At 39.8% G+C, this 25,885-nt stretch overlaps 1 protein-coding gene across 1 annotated transcript; it reads right to left on the reverse strand.

Annotated features, from left to right (window-relative positions):
* Window positions 1-10,982: 10,982 nt before the first annotated feature.
* pou4f4 (POU class 4 homeobox 4) lies at window positions 10,983-15,969 on the reverse strand. The gene is made up of 2 exons (XM_044369604.1): window positions 15,357-15,969; window positions 10,983-13,933 (listed from the first exon to the last, which is right to left on the reverse strand). Exons 1-2 carry the CDS (start codon window positions 15,474-15,476, stop codon window positions 13,007-13,009), a joined length of 1,047 nt encoding a protein of 348 aa, XP_044225539.1. The 5' UTR covers window positions 15,477-15,969; the 3' UTR covers window positions 10,983-13,006.
* Window positions 15,970-25,885: the final 9,916 nt, after the last annotated feature.

Genomic DNA, 25,885 nt, shown 5'->3' on the forward strand with positions numbered 1-25,885 from the left:
TTATACTAAATATGCAGAGGTCCAGTGATACTCAGGAGTGGGGGAAGAATGAGTAAATCACGACCTCCAGTCGGTGATGAGGAAAACAACCACTAATAAGAGCAAAAACAACTTAAAATGTATGTTTTCTGCAGATGTATGACATGATTTTATTTACCAGGATGCTTGCATTTCAAATTATTTACATTTTGAATTATGCTGTGTAAGCAACATGTTCCTCACCAGCTTATATGAGCTGTTTACTGAGCATGTAGATTATATACATGTTATGTTATGTATACTGTACCTTGTTACCTTCATCAATCAATGATGATATGAAATGCATGGAGGCCTTATTTAAATTTCTGGACGCATTTTTAAAAAATATTTACTCTGTTGTAGAGATGATCAATCGGGGGGAAAAAATCATTAATCTTAATCTTTATTTTTTGATTAATTCCAGTACATTTATTATATAGGCATAGGCTGCCCAGCCCTGTTCTTATGGGTAACACATTTTCTTCATGAACATAATTAAATTCTTAATCAAATCTAATCGTTTGTAATCTTGGTAACTGAAGTTTTAGTGATTTCATAGCTGCAGCAACATGGGCTCAAATCCATTTCCCAGCATTTGGGCTTTTCATCCAGCTGAAACCAGAACTCTGCTCACCGCCGTCAATAAATTTAATTTCATTAAAATTGTACTGTAACTAAACGCTGAAGTTTAGCCGGTGTCCGTCCGAGAAACGGGGCTTCATGTTGTAGCCGCTCTGCGTTTCGGGCATCCTGTCAGTTTTAAAATGCATTATTGATGAGACATGATTAGAGAAGCCCATACCAGCGCGTCTCTTTGAACATATTTCTCTGAATTAAGTGGAAGTTCGTATTTATATCTTGTTTCTTCATGTCAGTTTTCAAAATAGCGTGTTGGATTGGTTCTGCTGGATGGTTTTGGAAACTCCAGCAGGCTTTTTTTTTTTTTTTTTTACACATTACACTATCTTTTATCATAGTAGTGCAGTATATAATTTTATAGTACAATCTTTACTTCACAGTAGGTGCAAGCAAATATAGACGTAATTAAAATATTGTTTGGTTTAATTAGGCCTAATAACTGATTGTCTGAATATCTGATTCCATCTATGGAAAGATGGAATCGACCACCTTCAAAAAGTAATAACTGCACCTGCAGATGTCTGCAGATTTTTCTGGGAAACTAAATCCAAATGTCTCTGGCCTGCATGCCGTCCCGTTTACCGGTTCTGACATGATATTTCCGTTTTTATCGGTCAGCTGCAGTCTGATGGTTCCGCAGCCTGCAGGCCCGCGGGCTCCCTGATTAACTTTCACTGCTGATCCTGATTTTGTGTATCGATGCGGTGATGATCAGCATCCAGTGCGGCTGTAGAGGGGCTGCTGTATAAATAATTCCGATGCACGTGCATATTCGTGAGCGGGTGTGAGTACGGGTGTGTGTGTGTGTGTGTGTGTGTGCGTGTGTGTGAGTGAGAGAGAGAGAGGGGAAACATTTTGTTGTCCAGCTGTTCCAGATGCAAAAATGTTGGTGCATTTTAATGTTTTTAGATGAATTAATATGTTATAAGGCCTATATTACCATGGAAACCACAAAGCACAATGATAATAAGGATAATAATAATAATAATATAGATATCAAAACATGAAAGATATTACATTTTTCTACTTAAAAAAACTATTTTTGTGTTTTATTTTACTAAAGTAGGCTAATTAAACATATTAATATTCATCTTTAATAGGCCTATATCAAATTAACTGGGTCTTTTATTTTCCACTTTAAAAAAAAAAAAAAAAAAAAAGAAATAATTACCCGTAACAGATCATATTTATGTCATTTCAATCTTCCTAATTCCTCTCGTGTTCACAATTAACACGAGAGAAGAAAATAATTGCAAAGTAGAAATAAAAAATGAATAGTCAGCACATCCAGCAGGCCCTGATGTCACGACTCACTCTGTTATTTCAATATTTAGAAAAGGCATTGGTACTACTTTTTGTTAACTGATACAACGGTCAGTATACCTTTTGAACAGGATAAGTGGTAGCACGTCAGCGTAGTGATACCTGTGTGACACAAAACACACACACACACAGAGTTCAAACTCAGTCTTACAATAAGTTTTTTTTTTTCTTAAATACCATCTTTTTTTGTCTATTTCGTCTTTTTACGCGAGGCTTGTGTGTCCAAGTGTCCTCTCGTGTCTGTGTGTGTACGTGTGTGTGTCTATACGCTGTGCACGAGGCCCTCTCCTCTCGCGCACATTAAATAAAGATGCTGTTACAGGTTTGGAGAGGAAGAGATTAAACGTCTGATAATACGACTCAACTTTACGCAGCAAATATACTGTCTGTATAAACCGAGTATAAACGCGGGATGAATATTTAAATGGCGGGTCTGTGCTACATTATTGATAAGAATTGAAATCGCATATTTAACGTGAAGCTTGACACAAACGAGACAGAGAGGCTAACGGGAGAGTGATGTATATCTATAGTGGGAGTTAAAGTTTAATTTCTTATTGGATATCAGTCTAATAGTCCGGTGACAGGCTTTCATTGCGTCAAACCATTCAGGAAGGCGCGAGCAGGCAACTCATAATCAATAAATAACAATCATGAATTTGGGCTTCATACAGAATTTTTACTTCCTATTATTTTTTTATCCGTATATCGCTTTTATTATTTTTAAAAGTCGATCTGGACACTTAGCAAAGACAGAGGAGGGGGATGCCTGTTTTGATTTTATTATAAACCTGTCGTACTCTCCCGCTTCTTCTTCTTCTTTTTATTCTTCAGTAAGCAAAAGAAGGCTTTCCCAAGATCTGGGATTCCTGTTGTGTAAATATTGATATCGCTGCTACGATATTGTTATGGTTTTCATAATTCATGCCATTGCATTTTTCATTGCGGCTGGAATTTATTCAGTGGATCCCGTAACAGTTTTGTACACACACATACGACCATCACACACCAATAATAATAATAATAATAATAATCATACTAATAATAAAAGCACACAGTCCTGCGTTTCCACTAAATATTTCATCACATTTTGCCCTCATATTTCTTTTCAGTAACAAACTGGACTCGTCATGATTTTTTTTTTTTCCTTCCAGATTTTGTTTCTCATTATTGTCTCAACAATAAAAAGTAATGATGGTCGCACTGGATGAACGGTGGGACTGTCATCCTGCTCTCCGCCCATTAAGCCTCATAAGTCGGCCGTTTGATCACTGCCTTGCCCGCCCCCGATGCTCATTAGGCCTGATTAGTTATACAATGTTCCTAATTACAGCCGCCATGTTTTAATTACCGCTTCATATGCATAATGCCGTCATCCCCCCCCCCCCCCCAACCTCCCAAGCTAACCTTGGCTCAGAGGAGATTAAAATGTCTTTTTTTTTTTTTTGTAATTTCCTGACTGGTCTTCTGGTGTAAACACCTACCTGAAGTGCTTTTGAGCAAGAAGCTAACCCTACACCTGCATGATGTTAGTCTGACCTTTGACCTCGCTGTGGTGCTCTTACAGAAGGAGGCCTAGTGTGAGATTACTGTTATTTTTTTGTTTATGTTTTATTTGTATAATCTAACTGGACTTTCATCTAGACAATAACCTCCATTGAAGGGAAAACTGTAGCCTCCCAACATGCTCTTTTAGTGTGTGTGAGAGTGTGTGTGTGTGTGTGTGTGTGTGTTTCCCTTCCCACAAATGAACACCCCTTCAGACAGCTGAAACGAAGGATTTATCTACCAACGTCGCTGATAAATATTGCATCGGCAGAATTGAACACTTCCAGTGTGTGTCGACAGAAGCCTTCTTGTGTGTGTGTGTGTGTGTGTGTGTGTGTGTGTGTGTGTGTATGTGTGTGTAAGTGTGTGTGTGTGTTCATTGCTGCCAGCATGAGCTTGGGTTTTATCTCCATAACAGAACGCTAACGAGGGTCGATCCCCCTCAAGATACAGTATATAATAACTGGATACAAAAAACACAGAAATTAGACCTCTACTGCCTCCTTCACAACAGCCCCCCCCCCCCCCCCCCCCTCCACGCACACACACACACACACACACACACACACACACACACATCTACTTCTTCTTAATCCCCAACACACACACACACACACCACACCCTCCCCTCAGTCTGGTCCCGTTCCAGCCACGCTGTCAATATGCAACTAGCTGCCCCATGCACCACTGCAACAGGGCTGTGTGTGTGTGTGTGTGTGTGTGTGTGTGGTGGGGGCTATGTTTGCATTAGTGTGTGTGTTTGAGAGAGAGAGAGAGAGAGAGAGAGAGAGAGAGAAAGACATAGTAATGTAACAGAGGGCTGATTCTCCAAGGCCCTGGCGCTGCACTCAAGACTCTGAGCTTCATTAAAATTTCATCGCTGCAGCGCTCAGCCAAGGTCTATTTATGAAAATGCTTCCTCGCTTCATGGAAAACACAAGCCGGAGAGGAGTGGATGGAGTAATCTGAAAGAGGGTGGAATTAACAGCATCTACCGCTTATTCGTATAGATTCTGGTCCCTTCTGGGCTGCTGGTATGCTATCACAAGGCAACGTTAGGTCTACCATGTGCTGGAGGGGTACCAGAAACTGTACAGACCACTTTCCAGTTGACTTGATGTTTATATCTTCCCCCGGTGCTGAATGAGACTGAGTTTTCAAACCAGAATGCATTTGTGCACATGAGGGATGGCAGATGGTCTGGAGTTTTGCATCGAGGCCCATATTTTAAGTTGATGTTCTCTATTTCTGTATCACTACCTGGAAGTTTGGGGTTTTTTTGTAAAAAATGCACCCAGCAAGTTCGACCGCCTGGTACAGACATCGGTGGTGAACAATAAGAGACTAATTCAAACTTAAAAGCATAAGAAACTCTGTCTTGAACAGCAGCAATTGAATGCTTCAATCAGAGCAAACTGGAATCACCTTAACCCCTCCCACAGAATATGTTTATGCATTACTAATAAGCTTTTGCCATATACTGCAGGCCTATGTAAGAAACATGCTGTCTGGATTTGTACGGAGTAGCTGATGATGCACGGACGGGCGTACGAAGCACGGGACTAACAGGACTAATCGATATTTACTTTCTGATAATTAAGACGATCTCAAACCGACTGTTTTGAGTTGCTTAAACATAACCACAAAAATATGAATCATAGCTTAGTTGCCTTGAGAGGATGTTGCATTGTAACAAATGGATTCAAATCCATATAAACATTCAATATATTATATATTTCCTACAACACCAATTTGGCAAGTTAGTAGCATATAAACACATTTTTTTTAGGAGAAAAAGTGGCTTCAGCAACATTCACTTAAAAGAGGAAAATTCAAGCTCTTCAGTTTTTTTGATCCCAAAAAAATTAAACTTTCACCTGAAACCTTAAAATTTACTAAAAGATACTACTATTTGCTGCCACTTGAGGCCACCAAAGTGCAAAGTCATCTACTGCAGCTTTCATATATCAGCATTATGCCAGAATTTCTCATTCTTATACAACACAATCACCAAATAAGTCAAAGGAAGAATCCAATCAATCTCACTGAGGTATTTCAGTATTAAGAAATTTTCCATCATAACCTGCTGGTTTATTTGTTATTTGTGTCACTGCGGCTTCTTTCACACCTGAAGTCCATAACACTGATGGGTTTCGTTCATGTTTGTCTCATAGGTTTGACTGTTTGACTGTTCTGCAGCCAGCTCTTGCATCTCGGATGTCGGACCTTCTTAGCAACACATAAATCTTTGGAGTTTCTTTTCAGCAACCCTCTTACCATCTTTATGTAAGAACACCACAAGGCCTCTTATGTTCCCGATAAAGAAAGATTTGAAGAAATAAAGTGTCTGGCTTGTGTTCTCCTACGATGCTAACATGTAAAATTACACAATTAGAGATGGTCAGTGTGGGAAAGGGTCGTTTGCTTGTTAGTGATACTATGTCCTTTCCTGCACCGATGCACCAGTGATACCTGACTCTGGTTCTACAATTACAGCAATTAATCACATGGATCACAAAGAGAAGGGGGCTTAAATCTGTCTTATTGCACGTTGTATGATATAATGTATATGTATGTATATAATATAATGTTTCACTTGAGAGCAAGAGCAAGACTTGAATGGACATACATTATAAAAGCATGCACACTGAAGGTCAACAGGTCTTAGTGACAGGCGTGAAGGAAACAAAAAGTCTCCTCCAGTGTTAGCAGCCACACGTCGGGTGAGATCACTTGTCGTTTATCTGCAGAATTGTTGCAAAATCTCCTTTTTTAAATTTATCATGTGATTGCAGGTTGTCTGCTTTTTTTCAAACATATGTTTATGGGCATATTTCGCCTTAAATGTAGAGCTGATACTGGAGAAGCAGACAGGAAACAAAGGGGAAAGAGAGAGAGGGGTATGACATGCAACAAGGGTCCCAAGCCAGAGTTGAATCAGGAACGTTGTGGTTACGTCGTGCACTGTAACCATTCAGCTACCGGGGCGCTCCAGGTCTTCCTCCAGCTTTTAATGCTATCAGCCCATGGCCCACTTAAGTGTCAGCACGTTGCATCGGAGCGTGTTTCTCTTTACTGAAGACGTTTGCAGTTTTCTTGAGCAATTCAAAGTGTCTGGTTCTCTTCTGAATAACTGTTCAGAAACTGTTCCACTGTTCTGTACGCCAGAATCCAAACAAATACGGCTACATGGAGTAAATCAACGCAGCAGGGGTCGTTGTTTTTCGCTTGCTAACTGTGTGATGGATGATCATGTAAAAAAAAACTTGTCATGATGGCTGCTTGGCCTGGAATTCATGGCAACAATCAAATGGTAAATATAGTTAAATGGAGGTTGCTTGACATGTTACAAATGATATTTTACTTTGATGGACCTGCTCCTAGTCAATGCTAGCACAGCTTCAGTGTCGTTTTTGATGCTGAGCGGACAGATACGTTGAGACTACTTCCTCCTAATTTTTCTCCTGTGGTCATTCAAATAATGACTGTTGTATGTTAAAAGCAAAGAGGGAAGTAGTGTGATGTTATCAGAGGGAAGAAGTCAAGGCGGACGTATAAAGTGTCTTACTCTGATACCAGAGACTGCAGTTAGCTCTTTGTCTCCTATCAACAGTAAACCTTTGTTTCTTTTAACCGTGACTGCAGTTGTTCTCTCACCTTGACCGAGTAGTTTCAACTGCTGTGAACTTAACCAATAGTTATGATGATGATCTATTTTGTTGACTTTTTGACAAGCTGAATAGTTACACCCCTCTGACCAAGCAGAAAATGACTTACAAGAAGCCAACGCCAGACCGAGACACGTGAATGAATGGTTCTTGTTTTATTGTTGATAACCAACCAACGTATTTCCCAGTGACAAGTGTTTTCCTTGAATCAGACATTAATTTTTGGGTACATTATGTGAGTTGAGTCCCACAAACACTGAAGGACATTAACTGATGATTTGGTCCTTTACTGAGTGAAGGACCCTCCACCCAGTGAGGCTGTACATCATGACATTTCCCCTCAGTAAGCACAGTGACTGACTGAAGTTTTAGGACGAGATACAGAGCAGTGTGTGTGTGTGTGTGTGTGCGTGTGTACATCAGTCCTCTGCCGGCTCACCCTGAAGGAAAGCTGCACTCTGATTTGCTCTTGTTTGGATCCGACACAGGAAAACACAGCAGAGGAAAAAAAATGAGGCCTCCCGTTTCTTAATTATTTAAATCAAACAATTAACTACGGCTGTCCTGGGAAAAGCTCTTTTATCCGCTCATCCACAACAACAACAACAGCCACTATCCTGGGTGGAGCACGGAGGAGGACAGATCACATGGAAAACACCAGCCAACAGAGGAAAACACAGTCTTTTTTTTTTTTGTGGGTTTTAATTATTAAACCAACTATTTTAGACTGTTCAGGTGCTGTGCAGCGTGAAGGCTGAGGCCAAGCTCCTAAAAAAGCCACCATAGATTTCTCCTCAATCACAACATCCTATCATCCAGAGCATTTTTATGACACTTTGTGCAGTAAAACTTAGAGCAATCTGTTTAATAAGACATATTACTCGACCTGTTTCATCGGCTTCACTGTTGTGTTTTAGGTGTTGCCTTCTTCTTCTTACCACCATCACTCCACAATGAATGGCTTTATCACTGTGTAATATATTACATCTCTTTAGTGATCTTTAGTGATACCATAGATGGGAGAAAGTTACTTAAAACAAAAAAAACCTGACTTTTACCTCCCTATAGGAATATTTAGGAATATTATAATAATATCGTCGCTCGTCTTTGTTTTTTCTTCTTGCATTCCGTCACTTTGTCTCAAGGAAACTTGATACACTGTTCACATTGATTACACGGTCAATTATATATAATTTATAGGCTTCAACTGGAGAGCCACTCGGCGATTAAACTTTGATGAAGCCATGTACTACATTCTTTGTTATAGACCAACATGCCAGCCACCGTCTGGTAGGCAAAAAAATATCTGTAAATATTGACAAATACACAATACAGAAGTTGATATTGTCTCCCTTAAAACTATAGCATGAGCTTATTATGCCATTAAGATGCTGAAAACACAACGAGCATAATTCAAATTATTGGATATAATATACTAACTTGATTTTAAACAAATAGATTAGGTCTATTATAAGTAGAACAATTATTACATACTGACCAAAGTGACTAAAGTTCAGATTTTTAGGTAAGGTGAGGAGGAAACTACTGGGATAAATGTTTTACTTTCAACTTTACTGTTTTGTATGTTTTCTTGCAGATTAATTAGTTTGAATTAGACTATCTTTATTATTATTTCTTTTTCTTTTTTTAAATTTCTCATATTAAGGCATCTCTCATCTCCTTGAGCGGCCTCTAAAAGTCATTTTGAGAACTTCATTTATTTTTCAAACCCAGTTGAAAGGAGATAAAATTGAAAAAGATCTATCTGGTGTAAAGTAATAGACTTAAACAGACCTTCTGTCTGATTCACATTAGTTTGAGTTCCCACCAAAAAAAGGTTGTTTTTTTTTAAGGAATATTAAACATTTGAACGTTTTTATGCTAGAAAATGTTAGAAATTTAAAGGAATCAGTGTTTTCTCTGCTGATTTTTTTTTTTTTATCCTCCTGAAACAGCATTTCAGGAGGAGATGTAAAACTTTTCATTCAAACCTGTATTGATTCAATTACTGCGTTACAGCTTTTTACAGGATCAGTCACTCATTATCACCCAACTGTCTAAAGTGCAGAGCAAAACATACTGTCTTTGTACAAAAATCAAGCCTCAAACTGTGAAATTTAGCTCATTTTGCTGGTGACCCACTCGATCCTTCATCCAGGCCCCCTCAGCGGTCCCCGGGCCCCACGTTGGGACCCGTTGCTTTAAAGGCCTGTATTGGGTTGCTCCGAGGGGATCGAGGCAACGCGCTTCTGTTGTACGACAGAGAAAAGCAGCTTCTTAACAAACACACGCGAAAATCAATAGTATCATAACAGCCGATATTTATTATTCATTAATAATGTGTTCATGTGCCCGAAACCACCTGCTGAGCTGAAGACAGAGAAGAAGAAAAGAAAACTATTAATTTATATAAAACACACAGATACTGTAGATGTATATAAACACACACAGAGAGAAAATGTCTGAAGAGATTTAACCTCAAGACTAAACTTTTACATTTTCAGTCAGTGTTCCAACTATGTTTTTGTCTGTTTCCAGATGAATTTGCAGCCATGTTGTGATGGCGTTAACCGTTTTGTATTACAGTAGTTTTGCACCTGAATATGTTTAATTCTTTTTGACCAATAAAATAATACAAATTCAATAAAGGTTTCATTATTTCTTCCACAGAATTTTATCCCAGGCGATGTGTAGAAAGCTTCTGAAGCTTTAAAAACCATTTAAAGCTTCATTTTGGGGAATATAATTTACAGAAAGCATTATTAAACAGTTTGATGTATGAATTCAGTATGAAAAATCCAAATTATATTAAAAAAAATTGAGACATTCTTTTTGATTTAAACTTTTCTCAGGGAGCTGCAGAGACCCTGAACCTCAGTATGTTTCAACTCTTGGCGTATTTACTTTTGTTCTGCCTGCATTGTTGTATTTATTTTTATTCCTGGTCTTTAAATCTTTTCCCTCAAGGTTTAAATGTGTTTCAGTTGCCCAAACAAAACCATCAGGAACAGAAGAGCTGGTGCTACTGGTGTCCAGTTCATGCCATTATCTAGTTTACTGAAGTTCACATTAGTCAGTGGGAAATAAACGTTTTTATTATTATTATTATTATTATTATTATTATTATTATCATTATTATTATTTATAATTGAGTCCGAGTTTTCAGGTTTTCTAACTTTGAATAACAGCAGCTCTTTGCTGGTTTCAGGTATTTCCTGTTTGTTAAAGCTAAAAGCATCAGATACGAGGCCTCCCCGCGTGCTCATGCCTCGATGTGATAGAGCCGTGTAGTCTTCATACCCGGCAAAGTTGATCAATATTAGAGTCACTCAAGTATCAAATCCTATTCATCACCGCTGGGAAGCAGCTTTCAGACGGACCTCCTTCACCTCCAGGCTTCTCTTGTTTCAGAGTAGCAGCTGTTCTCTCTGCAGAAACACCACAGACTGTATCCAAGAGACAGAGACACAGACAGGCTGCTGCTTCAAAGCTCATATTGCACCGCTCCATTAAATCTATCTTTCAAAAAAAAAAAAAAAAAAAAAAAAACTATTAACACCTCTGTCAGCAAACACAGGCCTGATCTGCGGTGCGGTGATGATCTGAGATATTCATTTAAATGCTCATTTTTAAAATATTAAAGGACCATATGCTGTTTTTTTTACATTGTGTAACGTGACTGTAATGAAAAGAAACGTTAAATATGACATCCCAGCTTCCTGTTAGAGGCAAAAAAACCCTGCTTTATGTCGATTTATTTATTAGCAAAGAAAGGCTGTCAGAGGATGAAGTAAAACGTGCACGGTTTATTTCAGCTTCTGTCGCTTACACATACACATTTAAAGCACACTTTCACAAATGAAATATGTAGTTTTTCTTCTTCTTCTCCGGAATAAATTAAGTTTAAATAAATAAGGGCAATATAAAGAAAAGAAAAGAAAACGTAACGTCTCCTCATAAGTGTTGAAAAAAAAAAAAAAAAGTATAAATAAGGCCGACTATTAATTTCCCTTCATCAGAATATCTACAAAGTGCGCTCCAAGAAGGTGTCAGTGATGATGATAATAATAATAATAATAATAATATGCAAAAATGATTCGTCTTCATGAGGACACAAAGGGGGGAGATCAACAACTTATGAATAATAATAACAATAATAATAATAATAATTTGATTGTCAAAGCATCATTGCAGTGAGCATACAACAGGTTTACACATCAGTGAGTCTTCTAGGCCTAATTCACCATTAAACCGGTGGAAGAGGAACAAAAAGAAAGAAAAAAAAAACACATTAAAAAACAAACCAAAAAATGATCCTACTCATCTTTTTTTTAGTGTGTGTGTGTGTGTGTGTTTAAGTAACCATGAACGTGCCAACACTTGCGTAATGAGGTAGACACACTGCTATACCGTGTGAATGTGTGTATTCGTGCGTGTGTTTTGTGTGTGTGCGTGTGTGTGTGTGTGTGTTTCTTCTTATTGCAATGCATTCACTTGAGGGGGTTATTTTCATATTTGTGGAGACATACACGCACAGAAAACACCCGTCTCCCCCTTTTTTACGAGTAAACCATGCAATGGACTACAGTAGTTATTGTGCCTCATAAATTAGCCACAGACCGACTTCTTCTTCTTCTTTTTTTTTCTTTTTTTTTTTTTTTTTTACTCGTTTTGTCTCCGATGTCTTCCCCCCAAAAAACTATTGAATCCCCCTACAGAAACAAACACCCGGGAGAAAAGACAGCGACAATTCAATACATTTCAATGAGCTTTTCCACACACAGAGGTGCAACATATTCACAGATATGTACAATGATAAATATAAAAAAGCTATTCCGACTAAAGAGGATAATACTCCTCGATTCCCGTCATTATTATTCTTATTTTTTTTTGTACAATAATTGCCATATGAATGAATGGGACAGAGCATTGTTCCTTCTCTTTTTTTCCCCCCGCCGCTGATAGTGATCAAGTTTCTCCGGTTTCTCAGAGAGTGTCGGCTTATTCTGTGGAGAAGGATAAAGGTTTGAGAGTCTCAAGTTTTTGGACAGGGTCTCAGTCTTTCTCCCAGTCCCGGTGCTCCGTCTCCACTGTCAGAATAACAGGTACACCGTTGAATCCGGGTTTGTTTTTTGAGTCGCTGCGTGAGGCTGAACCTTCCAAAAAAAAAAAAAAAACGATTTAAAAACAGTTCCTGGTTATACTGAGTGTGGAAAATATCATCAGGTGTCCCACATCCAAACCTCTCAGTGCCTCTAAAATGCCGCTGAAACACTCCAGAGACGAGCAGGGTTTTTTTGTGCATCTGCTTTTTAAAAAAAAAAAAAAAAAAATGCTGCCTGTGTTGAATACTTGCTGTGAAATCGTTTCCACATCTGGAATTTGTGCCAAAACGCACGGCTGTGGCCAACACTGTTAAGAATCTTAACAAGACATTTAGTCTGAAAATACGATTTTTCCTCAATAAATAACGGATTCAGATGATTTGAGGTGGTGAAGCATCTTATAATTTCGATGCAGTTTCATCTCAGGAATTCTTGAGAGCAAAAACACTCAATGATTCTTGATCAAAACTTGTATCTTTAGGAAAAAAAGAATAACCACACCCTACTTTACTCGATAAAAGATTAAATGTCTTGTTAAGATGGATCTATTTTTTTTGTTTTAAGTGCGCACCTACAGGGCTCTGCAGCCCCCAGTAGCAAAAGGCACAACGGTGTACCTTGTTGTTTTCTTCTGACAGTGTGCAGCAGCAGTATGTCTATGATTTGTCTTTTTTTTATAAACGGGGTATGTTTCCCCCGCTGCTCTTAGTGCGTCGCAGAAAACTTCATCCGTTTCTGCTTTTGCCTCTGATTGCAAAACCATACCCGGACCACGTTCTTTTTCAGGTCCAGTTTCTCTGCGATTGCGGCGATCTTCTCCGACGAGGGCCTCGGCTGTACGGCGAAATAAGCCTCCAGGGAGCGCTTCTCCGGGGCCGCGATAGATGTGCGTTTCCTCTTTTTGTCGCCCCCGTTAAAGATCTCTGGCTTGGACATCTTCTCTCTCTGCGCCCGCTCCGCCTCCTCCAGCCAGGCCTCCAGGATCGGCTTCAGGGCCACCATGTTGTTGTGCGACAGCGTCAGAGACTCGAACCTGCAGATGGTACTCTGGCTGAGGCATCCGACCCCGGGGATCTTAAGGTTGGCCAGGGCGGCGCCCACGTCCGCCTGGGTCACCCCGAGTTTGATCCGCCTTTGTTTGAACCTCTCGGCGAATGACTCCAGTTCCCGGGGATCGGGCTCCGCTTCTCCACCGCTGGTCCCCAGGGAGCTGTGGGACCCCAACCCGTGTGGGTGCATGTTCATGGACTGTTGATGGTGGTGATGCTGCATGTGGTTGATGGCCGACATGTGGGCGGCGTGGGCAGTGTGAGACGCCGTGGAGCAGACGTCCGAGCCGGGCATGCCTCCAAGGGAGATGCCTGGTGTGAGGTGGTCCAGCAGGTCGCCCTCCAGGCCCTGAGCCGGCTGGTGGTGCCCTGGGTGGTGGTGGGAGGTGAGCACGGATGGGTGGTGCAGGTGCGCGGAGGAGGAGGTCGGGGTGCAGGTCATGCTGGTCATGGTGGTCATGGTGTGGTAGGTCGCATCTGGCTTGAACGGGTGGCTCTTCTGGGCCACGATGTCCACAGCGGCCAGAGCCTCGGCTCTCTGCAGCAACGTCTCATCAAAGCCGGCGAAGATGTTGCCCTGAAGCTGCGAGATGAGCAGAATCAGGCCCGTTAGAAGGAAATCAGACAATACATCAATTTATCGACTTGATGTAATCATAACCAGTTGAAGTGGTTATTTTTGCACTGCGCCCCTCATTGTGCACAACTTCTCTGTTACGCACGAACTAGTATGGATTATTTCAATTTCTTTGTAAAGAAATTCATGTTCAAATCTGTGAAAAAAAGAGTTTCAGTTTAATTCAAAATGAATTTGTAGGACGAGCAAATGAAGGAAAAACGAAAGTCTGGCCAAAAAAACACTCATCAGTCAAGAGAAGTTATTGATATTTTTCACAAAATAAACATCACAAAACTTTGTATTTTTTTTTGCACCATTTTCACCTGAAATCCTCACAACTTCATGACTCTTTAACACTTTCTACCTGTGAGATGGATAACTCACTCAAACTTTATAAAATAGAATATCTGCAAATTTAGATGAATTTACATGATCTCAACCATGCAGAAGTGTTTTACAGCTTCAATGCACAGACAACAACTGGAAGTTCATTTCATGCAAAAAGATGAAATAAACATTAATAAACATCGTCTCAACAATGTAATCTAACTCAACTTGGACATTACTGTGTCTGTCCAACGCCTAGAAAGTGTGTCAGCGTGGACGGATATTCATCTAAAATTAATATTTACGATCTCTTGAATAATTTCTGCGGACAATGAAATGAGACGCGTGTGAGTTTGAATATGAATGGGACAATATGAGATAACACGAGCTTAGAGAATCCACGCTGCCTCTCTTTATTCTCCCTCTTTCACCTTTTTATCTTCTTTCACTTTTAGCAGCATCAGTCACACTTGCATGCAGGATTTATCTTCTCGGTGGCAGATTTCTGCGTTTTTACGCGCAAACCTTCAGCTGCAAGATCAGCGGAGTGTCTCGTTTTCTGTCTTGTCCTTGTTGTGCTTTCAAATACACATTTTCCAATCTTCAGTGTCTCAAATATGTTATTTAATTCTGTTATTTTTACAGTTATTCTTAACTTTTATTCTTGTCCAAACATGACGATCTTTCTCTCTGTTTTCTGGGGATTAAATAGTAAGATTTTGATTTAAGTAACCAACATAATGTACCAAATGGATGGTACCGATATCATTTTCTGATTAAAAGCTGGTTAAGTTGTATTCTACAAATTGGTTTGGACATGATATTTCTTTAATGAAATTTTGATTGAACGTAATTTAGGTTTAACGATTCCTGTGTGAGTCTGAGCGCAAAACTCTATTGCAGTAGTTCATTTTTAAATCTATTTGCCAGACATATCTATTCCTTCCACCTCGTTTCCAGAAATTTAGCAGACATCCAGGAAAGGCTTTTGAAAGTTTTTTTTTGCTGGAAAATATCAGGAGCTTCAGGAAGTCTGTAGCGAAGTGATTTTTGGACTCACCGACGGTGTGGGCAGGCAGGCCCTGCGGATGGCCTCTGAGCTGGAGTGCAGAGGAGCGTATTTGGGTTCGTGGAGGATGGGGTGCATACTGAAAGGCTGTTTGCTGTTCATCGACATCATGATTGCAGAAGCGAGGGAGGGTCGTTGTCCGTCTTCCTCGTTCGGTTCCGTGTTGTTTGATTTCTAAAAAGAAACGCCTCGGAGAGGAGAAGAACTCTGCCAGACGCAGACGATTTTGGATGAAAAGTCTGTGCGTGATCAGGGTCACAGGTGCGGTCACGTTTAGTTAAAAAAAAAAACAGAAGCAGAGAAGGAGAAGTAACTCCGGGGCTCCTGCGGCTCTTCTGTCTCCTTTTCGCCTGTAACTGACTTCTATAATAGAGATGCTCCTCGCCTTCAGCTCCTATATTGGACCAATGCCGCGAAGGCTCCTCCCCATTGGTGGATCCTCATTACCTCCAGCTGAACCTCTCCACCAATCACGTTCGAAATATCCGGCTGTAGCCACGCCCCCATAAGCGTGCTTGGCTGTCTGGAGAGGAGCAATGAGGGAGGATGCTGTGTGGTTACACTGTTAAAAAATATTCGTTAAACTATCTGAAAGAATAAATTGGCTCAAATGACACCAGATTATCAACAAGCGGACAAAAACTGGACAACTAAGAGTCCTAAAACCTAAAGATGATGCAAAAGTTAATGTTTTCTACGTCAAAACGTTTTAATATCATCTGTCTCGATGAGATTTTGAAATAAACGTGTTACTCTTCCATAATTATGTAAACGCTGCTTAAAGATTTCTTTCCCAAAATTTCTAAGCAAACAGTGAATAACTTTTGCATTTCTGGCATGAATATTATCAAATGTAAATATTAATTAGAGATTTCACAGGGAAAAAGATTAGTTTAGGCCTTCAAATTCTCAAAGCACATACGTTATTTAATGGTAGCCTAATTTTAAATGTAGATTTCTTTTAGGTTTTCGTTTTTAGCAGGTAACACCTACATCTCTTGCTCCAATAAGAGCCGATAAGTCTTATGGACTTCTTAAATTCTGATTTTGAAAGCACATAAAAAAACCCTTCACACTGTCAATCACATGTACTCACTTTATTAACGACGTTTCGGTCGTGATGAAGGTCTGAGGACGTTCATAAAGTGAGTACAAGTGATTGACAGTGTGTGTGGCATCTTTTGGTGCTTTCACAGTCAGGTGTTTGTTTTCATTTTCTGAGGAGGGTCATGTGATAACATATCAACACATATTTTTAAGAGTGTTGCCGGGATCCTTCAAAATGCAACAGCAGAGCAAAGATTATTACAGCGATTCTCTGTTTTCTTCTTCAGCATACTGAGTGTTATCCTGTCTTAAAAAAATACTTTTTAATTATTGTTTTTCAACTTTATTGCCTCATTAACGAGGCTCCACGCTGTTCAGTCCATGATCACAAACAGTAAATATGACTGGACAAAGACTGAAAAGCAATCAATCGATTGGGAGATGATTGCAGTTGATTAATCGGTTAGTCCCTCCTCTGTGTTGTGCCGTGGAGATCCCTCCGCTCTGTCGGAATTAACAAAGCAACAACTACACGTGTTCGTTTGATTGTGAACCTGCTATGACGCACGCGCACACGCACACACACACACAGTTATTCAACTCCGATTATTAATTGATGGCACACGCGCAGGAATTCCTCTGCTTGAACCCCATTCACTTTCATGCCAATTAATACATTAATTAATCATGCTTCATTTAATTTGTGGCTGTAGTAAGGACCCCCCCCCCCTCCCCATTCCACACACACACACACACACACACACACACACACACACACACACACACACACACACACACACACACACACACACAGTTCCCTCAATTAAAGAATAAACAGGCCTGAAGGGGAACTAAAGAGCACAAGCAGCAGACGATGAAATATTTACAGAAGGAGCGCGCGGGTCAGTCGGGCAGCAGCTTGTCAATCAAAAAGGGGATTTCCGGCTGGCCGACACACGCGCGATAGAACGTCATAATTATCGCGATAATTACTTGAAGGTAATCCCAGAGGAGGAGGGATGAAAGGGTGGATGGAAGGGTTGGAGGGGTAGAGGCTCTCCACGTTAGGTAATCCCTCTTTTTGTGTGTGTAGCTGTTCTACATGTGCAATAATAATAAGAAGGAGGAGTAGAAGAAGAAGAAGAAGAAGAAGAGGAAGTAGAGAGAGAGTTTCTCATTCACAGAAACTAACAGCAACAAATATGATTAAAAACATGAAATATTAACAAACTGAATTATAAAACTCCCTCTATTTGTCCTTATGAAATAAACAACACCGATAACAAAAATTGTAATATTCACAGTATTTAATAATATATATTAATTGATTGAGAGTTTGAATAATGTAAAATTTTAAACATTAATACACAAGAAAAAAAGAAAATAAAAAGAAAACACACACAAACTTTTCTAAAACATTACACAATTTCCTCATTGGGAGGATTAAAAACCCTACAATTAAGTTTTCATGTTTAGATTGAATGTGCTCAGAATAATCAGCTTTGGGGTTAAAATCTTCAACAGACCAAAGAAAAACCTATAAAGGTCCTGCTCTTATGTTCCATCTTACCTTGTTTTTATTGTATTCCCATGGCCACGAGATATGCAGAGGATGATAATCAATTCTACCTCGACCTTAACCTGATGATGAATTGTGAATTTGGTGCATTTGAGTGTCAGCCCTCTATACTCACTAAGGTGGACCACACAGATATTCCTGTATATTCAGACATTTAATGGACTATAAAGCTATTTTATAGGGCTCAAGTAACACCACTTTAAATACTTTATAAAACATTATATGCTTTTTTAAAGAGATATTTGACCCATATCAGACAGCAACGTCAAGCTCAGACGAACAGTTTAAACATATCAGTGTGTCAACTCTTCTTCGGGGATCCATTCCCTTTCTTGTGGACGTGGCGCCATAATTATATTACAGCATTTTCAATGCTGCAGGTATAACTGAAACCAAACAAAAAATATCAATAAACTGCACACTGACTGTTTTATACATGTTATATATGTTATACATATTTTTGCTGCCCTTTTTATGGTGAATGAAATCAGTAGGAACTACTAACCAAATACGACAAAATTATCCTCTTTAAGTCAGTGAACAAAGCTAAATTAGTGTCAGGGATCATATGTAAAGGAGACACAGGAGAGTGTAGAGGTGTGAGGCAGTAAAATGAAACTATTAAAAGAAGGATTACAAATGGCATCATAACACTTAAGTTACAGAGAGATAAAGGAAATATAGAGGAAGATATAGGAGGAAGACACACAGAAGAGCTGGAAACATCTCTGCATGTTCACCTCTGCTGTAAATTAATATTAGAGATGAGGCATTGCTTACAGTATTGGAGTCTTAGCTTTTAAACAACATCAAAGTTACTTACATTGCCTCCCAAAAGGAGAAAATTCTGTTGACCATAGTGTAGGTAGAGTATCTCAAAACTTGGCGGCAACACACAACCTCAACTTTACTTCATGAAAACATCATGTTTAAATGCTTAAAAACTCCTAAAACTTTCTAAAAACTCCTGACATTCCTTTAATAAGTTGTCTTTTCAACTTTTATTTTCAACCAAAACTAAACATACAATATATTAGATGAATAATTCATCAAAGAGTGTATAGAAAAACATTCTATAAGTTATATGATTCAACATTAAAAGTTGATTTCACTGTTTCATATTTTTCCTGCCAGTAAACGCTGTAACTCTGCCTCTTGCTCTGTGCTGTCCCGGCTGAAACTCCAGCCTTGACTCACTGGCTCGACTACAAAAAGAGCAGCAGTGTCGGTGACGGCCAGCAGGAAACCTGAGCGAGGCCCATTGTCCTGCTGTAGCTGCAGCCCTCCAGAGGGTCCCCTGCACCCGCTCATCAAATATACATCACCCGCCTCTCGCTGGGACGCCGGCAGGCAGGACGCTCCTCTGGGAAGGCGACACTGCATAGACAAAATGCAGGGAGTCCAGCTGGGGTGGGAGGGAGGAGAGAGGGTGAAAGGATGCAGAGGAGACGGTAGGGAGGAAGAAGAGAGGCAGTCGGGGAAGAGGAACTTTGAGGTCATCGCTTATTTCATGAGAGAGTCATCAGATTAATAGTTTATTGATACTGGACTGGCATTGGTTTTGCTGTGCGGTCATTATCATCATTTTTTGTGGTTTGCATGTTCTTTAGATATGTGCAGTTTATACACATGGTGTGAAAATAAAGGACAAAATAACATTAAGTGTCTCAGTAAAGTGTTGTTCCACCACAAGTGTCCAGAACAGCTTCAATAGTCAAGTTTCCATCTAAATGTAGCACAGTTTTTAACTTAATTCCCACATAATCAGGAAAAGAAAATGCCAATGTATGCATGTTTCCATCCAGTACTATTGGGAATAGATGAACAGTTGGTGTCACTAATCTTTCAGTCCTGTTCCATATTACCATTTGCAAAAGAAGAGGGTACAGCAAGATGACGTGATTAAAACTTCAGTCAAAACTCAAACAATAAAAAACCTTGTAGACATTGTGATGGAAATATGGCTGGTTATGTTTGTTTCCTGTATTAATTTGAGGAATGTTACTGTCTCAGTGGTCCACACGCTGCCATTTTTCATCTCTTCAGTACAGCGGAAATTTGAGCGACGTGTAAGTGTTAGTGACATGCTTCTCGTATGTGATGTTTCTATCGAAGCACCAACCTCAGCCAAGCTGAGCTTAACTTTTTTGCAATGTTTTTTACATGAAAATTGAAAATGTGCATGTGTTTTCTCATAGGGTGTGCTGACTCTGAAGGCCGTAGCATCATTTTCATATTCATAAAACTTATCATCCTTGATGAGCTAATATCTATCTATCAAACCATGCAAAGAAAACACCCTGAACACGGCAACAGAGCCGCTTGACCTCCACTTAAGAATTCAGGCCAGTACTGTTCTCATATATCAACATGCAGACATGGATCAGTCACCAGTTTAATAGTATTTGTGACTGAAGTTCCTGCCATCCGTATCCAAATAATAAACTCTCTTTCAAAGTCACTTACCTTTTCCTTTTGCCATCTTGATCCAAATTTGAGGTCAGCGGCAGGCCTGCTCAGCATTTTTATACATTCACATAACATGATCAGATGTTAGTTGCTCTAATAGTGTCATGCAGTGCACCTGTATGGTTTCTCTTCTAATTTAATCAGGATAATTATTAATTTGTCACCTGTCTGTATATTTGCTGGTTCTGTAGATGCAGTTTGATTTGACTTTGGAAATAGAAAACATATAAACAGAGACAACTTTGTCCCATGAAACATGTGACAAACACTTTAAAACACTTTATTCAGGATTGAAGAGAAAAGTCAACAATTCAGAAGCGTTAACTGACTAACTGTCAGATGACTACTTAATTTATTGGTGCTGATATATATGTGTGCATGGTTGTACAACTCTCTAATACACTTTTCTCTTAGCTGTACTTAAAAATACACACATTGCAAAACTACAACCATCCTTATGTTTTGGTCGTAAAAACAAAGACTGTTTTGATGACCAAATTTGTTTGTGTGTGTGTGTGTGTGTGTATGAGCGTGTGTGTGTCAGATGAGTAGTACATGAGTGTACTAAAGACAGATGAAAAACACTTTTTATGTGTGTGTATATGAACAACATACATGCATGTGTGTGTATGGCATGTGCAGCTATGTGTGTTTGTCTGTGTGTGTTCAGAGTGCAGGATGGACTCTGAGGGATCAAACGTCCGGCGAAGCTTTCAGCGAACAGAACATGGCCGCCACACTGCGTATTTCTGCCACATTTAGCAAATGGACACTGAAGTGCAGCCTTCCGCCGACATCCACCACAGTCTGAACACACACCTCCTCACATCCCTCCCTCCTCCTCTCCTCTCCTCTCCTTCCCTTCTTTTCTGCTCACTCTTGTCCTCCTTTCCGCTTCTTCAGCTCTGAATTATTGATAGTGAATAAAATCTGACGTTGTAAACTTTGCGACCATTCACCAAATCGGCCTTCGCCTCTCACCGAGGGGGCTCGCCGAAGGGTAGGCGGTGTCTAACCACACACTTTTAATGTAATTGCCTGTAGGGGTCCTTGTAAATATTTCATTGTCTGCCAGTACAAATTAAAGACATGAGGCTGGAAGAAAAGGGTTAGTTGGTTCGCTCCGGGGAGAGATCCTTCGCACTTTACCTGCGCCTGCAGGTTTGGAAAAGAGCTTCGCCCTCCGTTTCTCTCCTGTCTTAGAGGAAAATACACTGAGGATTATGGTGGACCTTCCCTCTGCTTGATTTATCTTTAAGTGATGAGAGTATAGACACCAAAGTCTTCCATGTGTCACCAGTGGATAACCATGCTTGTTGAATAAAATGTCGTGTGATGTGAGCTATTGACAGTATTGTTAACAGTTGTAGCAAGAGTGCTAGTATTACAGACAAGAGCTGAATGGAAGAATTTAATATCTGAGTATAAACATTTGCCCTAATCTTCTTTTTCAAGGAACATTTGTATATTTCAGCAGCACAGTGCTTTACATGCAGACTCAACAGAGTTGTCCAACAGAACTGCAGTCGACTACTAGTGACCAAATGAATTTAACCACATTTGTTTTGTAAGAAAACCTCAAACATCTGGGCGTTTTGGTTCTAGCCAGTCAGCTCATGAATCAGCCATTTTACTAACTGCACAACCAGGCAACTAGCTGGACAGTTGGAACCAGAAAAGAAAAGATACATCTTTATTATCCACCACAGTGGAAAATTGTCGATTCACCAAAACATGAAGACACACGACACATGATTCTTACAACAAAGAGATAGTAATGCAATCAGTATAACAAACATGACCGATCAGAGAAGGCTCTTCTAAAGTCACCCTTCAACCTCTTTGGGCATGGTTTCTACTCCATTACTACATGGCACACAAACCGGCATGTTCCTGACACTGACTGGATACAATGGCTCTGTGTGGGAAGTAAACAAAACACCATATCTACCAACAGCAAAGAAAACAATACAGACTTAGAAACACATTTGCATGGCTTGCAGTGACCGAATCCAAATGGAAAATGTCCTATACTAACTCTGCCAGTGCTTAAGAGCTGTGAAAAGGTTAAACTAAAGTTTATCACAGTATCTCTGCTGCCTGCTGCTGCTAATTATCAGCTGATAGAGATTCAACATCCTGAAACCGTGCATATAACATTCAACAAGAACATTTTTAAGCGTTTAGAATGGTGCTGAAAGCTAATAGCTAACTAGCTATCAACCTGGCTCGATTCAGTGTTTGGTGTCAAAAGGCGAGTAATAAGCTGACAAACATTGGAAACACCTATGAAATCATCATTGGAGAATCACTCCATCTTATCCCACCTCATGACTGACTGAAACACAGGCTGAATCATGACTCCATGTCTAATGTTTTAACTCTGTTGAGGGGAGTATAAATGGACTGATAGCTGTATACTTAAAACACAACCATGGACGCAAAAACTTGTCCCACAATAATCACCTCATTTGAGAGAGAAAATAATCAGTTTCCTGCAGCCTAACTGCTAAAACAATGCTTTATCAACTTTAGTACGTGGTGTTTACATTTGAAAGGAGCATGTTATGTAATTTGGAGGAGAAAGAAAGAAAGAAAGAAAGAAAGAAAGCAGTAAAATATGCATGAAGGTGGTGGTACTGTAAACCGAGCGACCGGGACAAGATGTTACAGTATCGATGCTGCTTTAGCAGAGTGGCCATGTTGTAAAACTGCTATAGGGAGCTCTGGAAGGTTTTCGAGGACGAGTCTCAGAGGAATATGAGTGTGTTCCATCCATTAACTCACAAGTCTTTCTCTTTTAGAGTAGCGAGGAAAGAGAGTCTTTTATTACTTTCAGAATTTCCATTGTTATCAAAATTTTCGGTTAGTACACAAATGAATTTGATCATAATTTTCATAGACTGTCACTGGTATAATGGTGTATTAATTTGCAGTAAACATTGTTTTGCATGAAGTTAAGTTGACCAATCACCTGGACAGGAACTGGCCTCTCCTGATACGCGGAGGAGCATCTTTAGACAATAAAAATTGATCTCTAATTTGAGGTTTGTAAAGATTTAATTTTGTCCAATCATGTCCCCTCAGTGACGGGATCCGGATCAAACATGTTTGATATACTATGTGTGCCCTGCTGTGAGTGGGAGTCACACACTGAATTTTAGCGAACAAGAGTCAAGTTATAATGGTACCTACTAGGGGTGTGCCTGAATACAAATACGCTATTTGGCAAAGCACAAGTAGTGGATTTTTTACAAATATTTGTTTCATACAAATATTTAAAAATTATTTGTTTTCGGGAAGAAAAAAAAACATGTTAAATACCAGCACACAGGTCGGTTACATCACTATCTCAGTATCTCTCCTCTGCTCCGCTGTTACATCTATCAGCAGGTCTCAACAAGGGGAGTCACATCCACCTGCTACATGACGCACATTTCCTAATTTGGACATCACTCTCGGAGTTGGGGGTGTGCTCCCAAGGGAAAACTTCATGGACACTTATTGTAACACTTTAATTTTCTAAAATTAAAAGCGTAATAAAAACAACAACAGGATTTTTAAACCTCTTTCCACTTTTATTCGAATACAAATACAAATAATTTTGCTGCCTCAGTAAATACAGATACAAATACAAATACGGGGCCCTCTGCACATCCCTACTACCTATACATACTCTGACCAGACCTGCTGCTATGACACAGTGTTGTAAATACAATAATTCCCTCATCAATTTTCCACAAATAATGTTACTGACTACACAAACAAACAGTTGTGGGAGTCCTAGAGCACTTTGTCACTGTGCAGTGGATGAATTGTTGCTCACCTGTTCTAAATACAAACCTGGCTAATGCAGGAATTTGTTGGTGATATTTGATTTTTTATTGTTTTATTGCAGAATCTGCAGGTAAACACACTAACAATCTTTTTATTATCCAAAAGTTAGTCTTCATCAAAGCTGAAACAATATGTTAATTTTCACCAATGTATCAAGCAAAAATGACAAACATTCACTAGTTCAAGCCTCTCAAATGTGAGAATTTGCTGTTTTTTATGTCATTTTATGTAATTGAATATCGTTAGTTACATATCGTAACTTCATATTCTATAAATATAGCTATAGCCATCTAAGGGATGTCGCTGTTGGGCGGTCGTAAAGATTTTCTTTCGCGCCACTGTACACTGTACAGTTGCCCCTCTCAGGTCCTCATCTCCAGCATATAATACCGTCATGACCTGAGGGGGGCCTGGATCTTTGCTTTGTCTTAACTAATAGAATCTGGAGTTACAATATGTAACTAACGTTCTGTTTCGTATAGGCTTTGCCTGCTAAGAGCTGTTGTTGTTGGGTTAATGGCAAACCTGATGCCTCACTGTGACATCAAGGTCTACAAGCAGATAAGATACACCAGTTCACAACTCCAAAAGTGCGAAGCATAATAAGATAAAAGGCAGAGACTGTGCCATGGTCATTTTCCGTGCCAAGTCTTCTGTAGAAAGTCAGTGAAAAACTTTACACTCCTCTCACACAACACACCTGCTGCTGCAGAAGAGTGGGATGATAATTATGCACCCTAATAGTCCCCACGCAGGCAGGCAGAGGATGAAGAACAGCACAGCTCACTAATCCATGATGATGAGATTAGAGGCACACCTTGTATGTACATAAAAACACCAGAGCTGGCAACATGTCATTGGCTGTTGAACATGTTCAACACTGAATGAGCCAGGGAGGACTCAGACACGTTGCGCAGATAAAAATGAATAAAGGGGCCCATGGTCTGCCACTGCCATCCCTCTGAGGAGAGCTGTGGAGGAGGATAAGGCCCTCATGGAATGAGCACAGATGTCCTGTGCAGGATGTATCCCAACTGCAACGTAAGCCTGTGAGATAGCGTCACAAAGCCAGTGAGCCAAACGTTGTTTTGACACAGACATACCTTGTTCATTCTCTGTAATTGACGAACAGTTTCTGCGTCTATCCGATATTTGCTGTGTGCAAAACATAATGGGATTGGTGAGACGTGTACCTTCTACTGTGTGGCAGGGGGAAAAACCCCTCCTGGGAAATAATCCTTGGCCTAAAGATGCTGGATATGACTACAGGCATTAATGAGGAATTTGGTCCTAGAGTTGCTGCCCTCCCGTCTTACCCAAATGTAAGACAAGATGGTGAGACTGATAGGGTGCATAAGTCACTCACTCTCTTAGCCATTGTCAGGGCTAAGAGGAGCACTGTTTTCAAAGAGCATCTTAATAGAGATTTGGGCTATCAGCTCGAGCACTGGGGTTAAGTCCCACTGTGGTGCCAAAGAGCACACAACTGACTCCTTTCAAAAAGTGCTTCACCAAAGGATGCACAAAAACTGATCTCTTTCCAAAGCCTTTGTGACATGATGAGATGGCTGCAGCATACGTTTTTAAT

This window comes from Thunnus albacares, chromosome 13, assembly GCF_914725855.1.
Source record: "Thunnus albacares chromosome 13, fThuAlb1.1, whole genome shotgun sequence".
NCBI classification, from domain to species: Eukaryota; Metazoa; Chordata; class Actinopteri; order Scombriformes; family Scombridae; genus Thunnus; species Thunnus albacares.